Below are 11,890 nucleotides of genomic sequence, written 5' to 3' on the forward strand. Positions count from 1 at the left end.
AAGAGGATGGAATCCAGGGCACCTTGACTGTGGTCAACAGCAGCTTTTCAAGAGCTTCTAGACGGACGCAGCAAGCTCTTCATATAGAAGAGATACAAATACTTTTTTCATTTGCCTTTATGATGAAAAAACACTATTTCCTATACGTAAACACTTGGAAGATTTCTGCTTTCGCATCAGAACAGAAAACACAGGTAAACAAGGCAGAAGGTGAGCAAGGCCTGTATAAAGGGGTCATCAGGACGCGTGGCAAGCTTTCTGACCACAACTAAGAGTTCACCTGCAGGCCCATGGCTCTCCGGCATCACTGTAGCTGCAATACAGCACTGCAACAACGCTCTGCAGCGATGCAGCACAAGGGTCTAAGGCTGCAGGATGTGTCTGCCCAGAAGCATACTGCTGTGTGCAGAGGAAAAAGCAGCTATCTTGAGAACCCTATGGATGGTCAAAAAACTGCATACCCGTGGAGGGGTATGCAGTTTTTCACAATTATTTTAAGACACATGTGAGCAAAAAATTTGGAAAAGCCAAGTTTTAAAGCATGCCAGTGTAATTGTTAAAAATATGGCAAATCTTAAGAGATTGCCACAGGCAACAGGAAAAACAGACAAATGGGATTACATCCAATCAAAATGTTTCCGCAAGGCAAAGGAAATAAACAACAAAATGAAAATGTAACCTATGGAATGGCAGAAAATATCTGCAAGCTATACAGCTGATAAAATATACTCAGAACTCACACAACCAACAGCAAACAAAAGAAAACTACCTGATCATACAAATGTCCAACAGGTATATGAAAAAGGTACTCAGCATTACTAATCATCAGAGAAATGCTAATCAGAATCACAATATCAGGTCATGCCTGTTAGGATGCCTATTACCAAAACAAAAACAAAAGACAACAAGTGTTGGTGAAGAAGCAGAGAAAAGTGTTGGTGGGAATGTGAACTGGAGCAGATACCATGGAAATGAAGTTTCTCAAACATTAAACACAGAGCTGCCTCATGACCTAGCAGTCCTACTCCTGGGTATACATCCACGGAATTGAAATCAGGATGTCGAAGGGACATCTGCATTTCCACGTTTACTACAGCATTCATTATTCACAAAAGCCAAGACTCAAAAGCCACCTAAATGTCCATCAGCCAATGAATGGATGAAGAAATGTGTACATACATACAATGGAATACTAAGCCTTAAAAATCAAAAAGGAGCCGGGCTTGGTGGCTCAGTCTGTAATCCTAGCACTTTGGGAGGTCGAGGCCTTAGCCCGTGGGTTCAAAGCCCACCTGGGCAACTTGGTAAGACCTCGTCTCTACAATAAATAAAAAATTAGCCAGGCTTGGTAACACATGCCTATAGTTCCAGCTACTTGGAAGGCTGAGGCGGAAGGATCCCAAGAGCCCAGCAGATAGAGGCTGCGGTGGCCGGGAGTGTGCCACTGCCCTCCAGCCTGGGTGACAGAGTGAAACTCCAACTCAAAAAAAAAGGGAAAAAAAACACCCAAAAAAGAGATCCTGTCACTTGGGACAACACAGACGAACCCGAAGGACATCATGCCGAGTGAAGGAAGCCAGAGACAAAAGGACAAGCATGACATGATACCACTTACGAGAAATCTAAAACAGCTAGACCCATAGAAACAGAGCAGAACGGTGGCTGCCGGGGGCTGCAGGGAGGTGGAAATGGAGATGGTTCAGTCAAAGGGTCTAAGCACAAGTTACGCAAGACACATGAGCCTAGGGGTCAGTACAGCACGGTGCTGAAGGACAACACTGGGATGTACAAGTGAAAAATGGCCAAAAGAGTACATGTTCTGTTAAGTGTTCTCAGCACAAAAATGAATAAATAAGAATGAGGAAAATGAAAGGGCAGAAGGAAACTTTTGGTGGTGATGGCTCGATTTATGGTATAGACAGCAGGGGTGTCACCATGGGTATACACTTATCACCAAACTTATAAGATTATAGGCATGAAATATGCAGGTTTTTTCATATGTCAATTGTATCTCAAAAAAGCAATCAAAAAAAATTTTAAAGACTGAAAAATCAAGGGCTTGGAAAAGTGCTCTCTCCAAGGCCCCTCTCACATTTTCAAGCCTGAAGCTTGAGGATCCAGTCTATGTGTCTATATGCAAGTATAGACAGTTTTTAAGCACACACTGTATTTAGAGAATAATCAAACTGGGTCACGTAAATAGCCTCTATTAATCTATTCTCAATAAACTAAGATATAATTTAAAATAATACATTCAGTTGGTAAATGCTTCATAACTTAGTACCTAATGCTACATAAGTTAGCATTAGAGATTTCTAAAGAAACATGGAGGTAAATATCAGGTGATAAACATAAAAAGTTACAATAAAAATGTGAAAAACTGAAAATCCCCATCATATTTTTATAAGCATAAATGTAGTACAAAAGTGCTTGTCATACTTAAACAATTATGACTTTTCACTTGCTAAATTGCAACTGTTCCTCATTTACCAACATTATTTAAAATAGTAGCAATTTTTGATGCTATACTCATGGGAAAAAAGCTCTATCGACTGCTTTACACTGAATTAATTCATGACATACTAAAAATAAACTAGCTCTAGGAACCACTTAGACTGATTCATCAGAAAAAGAAGTTGACTGTAGCGTAGTTTTAACAAACTAACTAGGAAAAGTACTCTACACATTCCTGTTTGGAGGTTGCCCACTCAGAAATCTCACGGCTGTACTCACCATGAGCATGAAAGTGTCCATGTCCGTGAGTGTGATCATGGCTGTGTGCAGCACCGTGTTTCACTTCATGACCATGGCAGTGATCTACATGGCCGTGCACCTGGTCTAGAGCACCATTGAAGAGGGAGTGACTGTGTCCATGGCCTAGAAAACAAGGTGTTAGGACATAAGGGATGTAACAGCATACTTTATAAATGACTACTGTTATACTGACACTAGTGAAAAGAATCAGCTCAGATTCAATTCAATATACATTTACAGTAATTCCCCTACATATGAACCTTCAAGTTACAAACTTTAAGGAAGCACACCTGCATTTTTTTAATGTATCATTTCTCTCCACCAGGTGTCAGTATAGCCTGTTAAATATATACAGTACAATATAGTTGATTGTGTTAGTTGGGGACCTAGGCCAGCTTTGTTGGATTTAAAACAAATTGAACTTATAAACATGGTCTCCGAGAGGAAACTGTTTGTATGTTGGGAGCTTCCTGTATTTGTAAAAAAGTGTTACAGATCCATTAAAACAATTCTGAGCTCTTCCTGTGGAGTCCAGGAAGGTAAAGAAAACATAGAGGAAAGTGACAGATCCTATTGGAATTGAAAACAAGGACTGACCCAAAGTACAGAGAATTATCGGAAGATATTAGAAAATGTTGTTCATTCAAGAAAGACTTATTTGTAATATACTATGTTATAGGCACCATTCTGGACACTAGGGATAAGGCAATAAACAGCACAGACAAAATTCTTGGCACAAATGTTGCAAAGCTGGTAACACACACTAGCAAAGATTAAACAAGATAATGCATATGGTCACACTGAGACAGAGACAGGAAAGCTGCTACATTTGGTAAAGGAACCAGTAAAATTACACTAAAACAGTTAGAAAAGCCAAAGGCAGAAGAATGCAGAATCCTCTCTCCACAGCATACCTAAAAATGACTAAATCATCAAGAAACATTTTACACAAGCTATTCTAAAGCACAGAAAAAAACGGGATGCTATCCAATTCGAAAACAGCTCTTATGTTTGCAAAAATTCAAAATATCAGTAAATCAGATCCAGTCCTTCATCCGATGAACAAATCATGACTATAAGAGATCAGCTTCTGGAACAGTGGAGGGAACCTCAGTGAACTACCTCTCCTCTAAAACAACAAAAACAAGAGAAGCACAACTAAAAACCAACCATTTCAGAACCCTGACCGTTAAAACCAGAGAATGAACATAAAATCTTCTGTCAAAGAGAAACCACTGAACTTCTGTAAGACAGAGGTCTCTGACATTTTTCTTTTCTTTGAGTTGGAGTCTCACTCTGTTGCCCAGGCTGGAGTGCCATTGCACACTCATGGCCACTCCAGTATCGACCTGCTAGACTCCGGCGATCCTTCCACCTCAGCTTTTCGAGTAGCCCAGCTAATTTTCGATTTATTATTAGAGATGAGGTCTCGCCAAGTTGCCCAGGCGGGTCTCAAACGCTCAGGCTCAAGCAATCCCCGGCCTCCCAAAGCGCTGGGATTACAGGCTGAGCCGCTGAGTCTGGCATCTCTGATATTTTAACTGGACACTATTCCCACTGCCCTCCCTCCCCAGCCCTGGGGCAAAACAGCTGGAAGCCAGCAGGAGAGCAGAAATGGGGGATCAGACCTCTTCAGTGCTTTGTTAAAAGTACTATCTTTGAGCACAGACAGTATTCTGCCTAAACTTGCAGTTTCCTAGGAAAATCTCTGTTCTCAGTGATGTTGGTTTTAGATCCAGAGATCAGTTTAGCGGGGAAGCTGGGGCAGAGGCAGGGTCCTACCTAAACAAAGGCAAATTGATTTCACACAGCCTGATTGAGAATTAAAATGAAACCCTGTAGAACTAGATGACCAGAGGGCCTTTGAAAACCACCGACATATTTTTAGGGATCTAAAAGGAAAAACCTGAGAAAGAGGAACTCACCAGCTACTCATCTCTCACTGGCCTTAAGGTCCAGCAAACAGGCGGTGAAAGCTCCGACTGCCCTGCAGACTGCCTAGCTTGAAGGTGTGCTTTCTCCCAAAGATCCCTTTAGCAAGAGGAGACGATTTAAAGGCAAGGCATTTAAGGAAACCTGGCTAATCATGGGCTGACCACTAAATCATACTGGCTTAGGCGTGACTCCTAGGAATTGAGGTTAAAAATTTAAAAAGGCCAGGCTCAGTGGTTCAGCCTGTAATCCCAGCACTCTGGGAGGCCGAGGTGAGTGGATTTCCCAAGACCACAGGTTCAAAAGCAGCCCGGGCAACTTGGTGAGACCTCGACTCTATAATAAATCAAAAATTAGCCGAGTGTGGTAGTGAACGCCTATAGTTCCAGCTACTTGGAAGGCTGAGACGAAAGGATCACCGGAGCCCAGCAGGTTGACGGAGTGAGACTCCAACTCATTTATAAATAAATAAATAAAAATAAAAATAACAAAAAGAATGTGAAGAAAAGAACTAGTAGAGAATCCAATGGCTATGTCCTGCAAGAAGCACGATCTAATTAATTACTTCAGGAAAACCACACTGAGTAACAGAAAACCAAGAACAACAAACTCTGGAGATGTGACATAATCTGACTCAGAGTTGTTACAATATATCATAAAGAATGTCCAATTTTCATCAAAAAAATACAAGGCATGCAAAGAAGCTGGAAAGTAAGCTCCATGTTGAGGAGTAGAAAAGAAAGAAAATGAAGGAAATAACCAGAGCCTCAGAGATCTGCAGAGACATCAAATGTACCAAATTAGGCATAACAGGATCGCAAAAAGAGAAAGAGGCAGAAAAAATATTTGAAGAAATGGTGACCAGAAGCCAACCAAACTGATATAAAAGATTAACCTACATGTCCAAGAAGCTCATCAAACTCCAAGCAGCAGAAACTCAAACAAAACTGCATGTAGAGACATTATAGCCAAGTTGATGAAAGTCAAACACAGAAAGAACATCTTGAGAGTTGTGCAGCAAGAAAGAAGTAACTTATGTAGAGGGAACTTCAACAACATTGATGGCTAACCTCTCAACAGAAACCATGGAAGCCAAGAGATAGTGGGATGCTATCAAAATGTCGGAAAAAAAGACTCAACCAAGAACTTTATATCCAACTAGACTATCTTTAGAATTCAGAGAAATTAAGACATTTCCAGATAAACAAAAACTTGTCACCCCAAAATATTAGAGACTCTTTCAGGTTGAAAGGAAAGGACACTAAGTAGGATCTCAAATCCACAACAAAGAAAAAAAAGCACAGGTAAAAGTAACCCATAGTTATTATGAAAGAGAAAATCCACCTATTTTGATTTGTAACTCTTCTCTTCCTATATCTGTTTCAAAAGACAATTGCATAAAAGCCAGTGATGATAAACCTGTGTTGGTTGGCTTATATAAACATGTAATTTGACATTAACTAGATAAAAGAGGGGGAAGGGAACAACAGTGTACTAGGGCAAATTTTTAATATATTATTGAATTAAATTACTATTAATCTGAACTAGACTGTTTTAAACTAAGATGCTACTTGTAACCCCCAGGGCAATCTTTTTTTTTTCCTGCCAGGTACATGCCTGTAATCCCAAAACTTTGTAAGGCCAAGGCCAAGGCAACTTTTAAGAAAATAAAGGGCAGATTAATAAATGGTGCTTGGAAAACTACTTTTTCATACTGAGGGGGGAAAATGTTAAGCCCTAAACTTAACATTGCAAAAATAAATTACATATAGATGAAGGACCAAAATGAGTGTCAAACTAAACTTTTTAAAGCATTAAAATATAAGATTATGCTGATGGCCTTGGAATATGGAAACTTTTTAAACAATGCAGAAAATATACCAGAAAAAGTGTGAGACAAAAGACAGAAAAACTATAAAATAAAAACCCTTATATAAAAGTCTAAATAAAAAACCCTTATATAAAAGTCTAAAGACAAGCCATAGACTGGGAAAAGAAATTTGCAACACATAAAATAAAGGATCTAGTATAAAATGTATCAAAATGATTATCAATGGGTTAAAAATAATAAAGTAGAAAAACAGGTAAATAATATGAACAGGTAATTCTAGAAGAAAAACCTGAATAATCTAAAAACATACAAGAACCAAGTTCGACTTCACTATGAATCAGACAAACACAAATAAAATGAGACAATACCATTTATCAAATTGTTAGCAAAATCACAATATTAAAAGCTGACATGGGTGGGAAGAAATTACTACTTGCATTTACTCCTGGGGTAAGCAAGAACGACTGTTGTTCTGGAGGGCAACTTGCAAATGTCTACGACCTACAGATGCATTCAGCCTCTGTTCCAGCCACTTGACTTACACTCTAAAGAGTACAATTCAGAAACCTCTCTGTGAGGTTGAAAATGTTCCATGTCTGCACTGTCCAACACACTACACTGTGTGGCCACTGAGCTTTGAAATGCCACTAGTGTGATCAAGACAATGAATTTTTTAATTTTACTTAATGTCAAAAAACTAAAATTTAAATTTAAATAGCCACATGTGACTAATTGGTACTGTGTAGTTAAAACAGCACACACACTTTTGAAAAAACACTTGCATGTGTCTACAAAGATAGGCCTTTTTTTTTTAATTGGAGTCTCACTCTGTCACCCAGACTGGAGTGCAGTGGCCGCTCCCGGCTACCGCAGCCTCGACCTGCTGGGCTCCAGCGATCCTTCTGCCTCCACCTTCCAAGTAGCTGGAATTACAGGCATGCGCTACCACACCCAGCTGATTTTTTTTTATTTTTTATTTATTGTAGAGATGAGGTCTCGCTGCCCAGGCGGGTCTTGAACCCGCGGACTCAGGCAATCCACTCACCTCAGCCTCCCAAAGGCGCGGGATTACAGGCTGAGCCACCCAGCTCAAAGATAGGCTTTTTATGGTTTAGTGAAAAAAGGAAACAACTCAAAAGTCTTTCTATAGAACAATGGTTGAATGAACAACAATCACCCACGCTCTATAGTTTTATGTGTCTGCTAACAAGACAAGGTGGGCTGATGTATACCAAATGGAAGGATCTCAAGACACATTAAATGGGAAATTTCACACACACAGGCAACAATTTTTAATGGCCGGGTTTGTTTTGTGGTTTACTGATATGTATTTGCTTTATGTAAAGGGTGTCACACTAAACAGAGGAGCTACAGAGGTCTGGTGGGATCCATGACAACACACACACCTCTGAGTCGAAGCCCATGGCAGGGAGAATGTTCCTAGGAATCTATGGGCATGTCCCTTTTATTATTGAAAATCGATACAGAGTTTAACTTAAAAATTAACAATTTTCTAAAGTAAATAATTATGACAGAAATCTAGTTTAAAAAAATGAAGAAACAAAGGGTTCTAACCATCATACCAGAGCCATGAGAATGTCCATGACCTCCGTGCTTGAAAACAAATATTCCTATGAGGTTTACCACAAACCCAAGAATGGAAACAAGCAGCAGTCTCTCATGGTGGACATCTGGAGGCGCTAATGCTCTCTAGAAAACACATGAGACAAACAGCAGCAATTTAATTTCTGATTGGTCAACTGGCAAACACAAAAGGCAATCTTAAACAGTTTTAGTTATTTTCAGAAATAAAAGCACTCCAAAGATAACTGCCAAAACAGTTTACAGAAATAAAACCAGTGCTCACATATTGCAGACAAAATAACAAATACTATTTTTAAATAAATATCAACATTTAAAAGCATAAATATTTGGCCCCAAACCTGTTCTTTTTTGGTATCTTAAAATACTGCCTTTCATTTTACATTCACTGATCTTTATGTTTTCTTCCCTTTTAAAAGATACACCAAATATTAAAGACTCAATGGCAAAACTCTCAATACCTCCCAACTGACCTCACCATCCAGATTGCATCTTAACTTTTTCATGGTGTTAACACTTCATCCATAGCTTGTAAAGCACTATGATTTATTCTCTATTTCAAGAAGATTCACATAAATTTAATTTTTTTCAACTACTTAGTAAGCTCCTCTCGCATACACATAATCCCTTATCTAATTCAAGACTGGCCTCAACAAATACTTAATGATAGTTGAAAACAGTTCTAGCATATGTACCTTTAATTAATAAACATTTTCATTATAGAAATGAAATTTACTGACTCTAATCATTATCTACTATACCTCAACTCCTTCTGAGAAAATAAAAAAAGCAGTGAAGATCAAAAATAGGCCATTGACAAAGCCAGCCAGAACTTCCGCTCTAACATACCTAAAGAGGAGCAGAGTAAACAACTGAATTATTAAGTTATTTCTTAAAAATTAAATCATAAAATCACATACGTTCAGAGATTCTAAACCATATGACATGGTTATAAGTGGCCAGCAAAGTCCTAATACTTAGAGTATAGTACATTTATATTACATGTATTATAGACACAATGAGGAAATGAGTTTAATTATTATGAATTATGTTTAATAGCAGAATGCCACAAAACACAAAGATTTCTACAAGCCGATCAAAAGACCTTCTTAGAGTAAGTAGGTTTAGAAAGACCTTTCACAGAAATTTAAATCTCAAGTTGCCACTGGAGAAGAAAGAATAGGACCAGACAAGTGGACAAAGAAAGAAGGATTCAAAGATACCAAGTAGAAGAAAGGATCTGGGAAGGGGGTGTTAGGGCTAGCAATTTCTGCTTTTCTAAGAACTCCTTATACTCTCTGCTTTGTACCACTCAGCTTTCAAATCTTTGATCTGAAGGAAAATAAAATAACTTCTGAATTATTTCAGAAACAACTTGAGATTTATACTTCAGATACTCTTCTTCTAAGATTAATAAATTTAGCATAAACTTTGAATCACCTATTTTTAGAATCTAAAATTGTAGAATTCTAACTTCACATAATTCTAATTAAACTATTTTTAAAATACCTGTCTTTTGTTCCATGGGCTTCTGAAGCGTTCTGCTTCCTACCTGTGTGAAGCATTGGGGAAAGAGTTTATTTTTCCATAAGGCATATGTGGCTTAGTTAAAGTCACCAGAAACAACTTTAATGCAGTATTTTCACATGTTCAAACATTATTCAAAGGGTGTCAGCAGCAGTTAACCACTATGGTTCTTAAACAATGTAATAACATCAAAACTGCTTTTCCTAAATTTCTACGTTAACTTCTAAATAATACAATTTTGACTGCAAAAAATATTTTTAAAGTAAAGGGAACTTGTGAAAATGTGCTCTGTCTAGTTATGTTGGAGTTTTTCCTGTCAAGTACATTCCAACATAGCATATATTTCTATACTCAGAAGTGTGTGTTTCTACCTTCTAACATATCTAAATAGATCAATGTATTATTTGTCAAAGCACATATATATATATATATATATATATATATATATATATTTTTTTTTTTTTTTTTTTCTTTTCTGGAAAAAGTTTATCAAATTCAAATAATTTGCAGCCAGTTTTCCATAACTCACACTTAGGAATTTATCTAATACATTAGCAGAGTTACTGTTAAAAAGAAAAAGGCATTTTCTTTGGCCCTACCCTTGTAGTCCCATAAAAATGCTTGACTGAAAGCCTTTTGTGCTTGAGTTCTACTAGATTTCAAGATCAAAGGCAAGAATGTTTTTCAAGCATCTTTTTATTTCTAATCCTAGCTTACTTAGTAGGTATGCTCTACAAATTCTGATAAATTGTTGGACTCGTGATTTAATTAGCTTTAATATATCTGCTAAGCTTAATTACAGGTTTAAAATGAAAACCGGACATACTTGCCTTTACAGATAACTATGCTTACTTGAACAGAGTGGGTCTTGGAATCAGGACATGTAACTCATGAATACACTGCTGTCTAATTCAATATGGTTGATGCTTGGATTCTTCAGCCAGGACCAAAAAAAATTCAAGGATATGTGCGTATGTATAAAAGCATGCATCTATATATCGATCTACCTAGTAGATGTCTATTACTTTTGTGCTGGCTTTGTTCTTTAAAAAACAAGTCTTTTCCTCTTTTCCAGAAAAGACACCAAGGTGATATTTATGTGAAAAAATACTAGAGAGCCTTGACCTGCTTTCCCTGCTCTTTCTACTACTGCAGTCGGCTTGCCATGGCAATCACCTTGAACTAGGAGTTGATGGGGACTAATCCCTAGGCACAGCCTGAATTAATCAATGTCCTTTTGATGTACTGGCCCCAATAGTGAGCATACCACTCTGCTACTTACTACTATAGCAATTGTTCATAGTTTTAAATATTGCACCAGCTTTAATCTTTAATATTCCCCCAAGGCGGGGGGACAAGGAAGGAGAGGACAGGTTAAATTAAATAGTGGAAAGAATCTGACTCTCTTACATCAACTAGCTAAAGCTGATTATTAAAATCTGCCGGTATTCAGAGCTATTCCTCAAAACCATCTTACACATGAGACAATACATTCTAAATGGAGAACAATAGCTACCCTCAGCATTAAGGAAGTGAGAGTTTTTAACAGTCACCTACCGTTTATCCAGAAATACTGTTGAGTAAGAGATCATAATTAGATTTCTAATATATATGGGAATTACTAATTTTTTATCCAGTTTTAACTTTAGATATAATCTTCTTTAAGGATTTAAAATGTACTCAAGAACCTATTAGTATCTATTGTTAAAGATTATTAGAATATTATCAATATAGAGCCATGGAAAATGTTCTTATCTGAGCTTTCATGCTGTTTGAATTTATAGATGCACAGGGTCTATTACTCTATACTATAAAAATGCATGATGACAATTTTGTCTCATTTTAAATAATTTAATAAACAACCATATCCCTTTGGTTGTTAACTAAAATCGGCAAGTTCTGCCACAGAATGTCAGCACTTGTCAGACACACAGCTGTTACAGTGTCTCTACAGAACTGCGTCCCCAAAGCACCACAAGCCTTTGGGAGGAGGCTGATCTCATTAAACTGTACCATAAGAAGCAGCAAGAAATTTGACTCCCAGTGGCGCTCCATCAACATCTGAAGAGAAGCATGTGGAAGCAAGACTGTGGCTGCCACAGAACATAAGCAGAAGGAGAGGGAGTGGATAGCTGAGGTACAGAGCATGTGAACTCTCACAAAGGAGAAAGAGAGAGAAGAGGGGGGGAAATACAGGGAGAAAGAATCAGAAAGAAAGCAGAGAGAGGGGGAGGAGGAAGGGGA

The 11,890-nt window shown here is 37.9% G+C and overlaps 1 protein-coding gene across 1 annotated transcript in view; it reads right to left on the minus strand.

Annotated features, from left to right (window-relative positions):
• SLC30A7 (solute carrier family 30 member 7) overlaps positions 1 to 11,890 on the minus strand; it is a 65,970-nt gene that overhangs the window by 41,400 nt on the left and 12,680 nt on the right. The window contains exons 4-6 of the mRNA XM_008051088.2: positions 8,881 to 8,968; positions 8,101 to 8,227; positions 2,734 to 2,877 (exon numbers count right to left, since the gene is read on the minus strand). Of these exons, the coding sequence (XP_008049279.1) occupies positions 2,734 to 2,877; positions 8,101 to 8,227; positions 8,881 to 8,968 (359 nt within the window). The remainder of the gene's footprint in view (positions 1 to 2,733; positions 2,878 to 8,100; positions 8,228 to 8,880; positions 8,969 to 11,890) is intronic.

This window comes from Carlito syrichta, unplaced genomic scaffold (genome assembly GCF_000164805.1).
Source record: "Carlito syrichta isolate Samal-C Ts95f unplaced genomic scaffold, Tarsius_syrichta-2.0.1 Scaffold63521, whole genome shotgun sequence".
Taxonomy (NCBI): domain Eukaryota; kingdom Metazoa; phylum Chordata; class Mammalia; order Primates; family Tarsiidae; genus Carlito; species Carlito syrichta.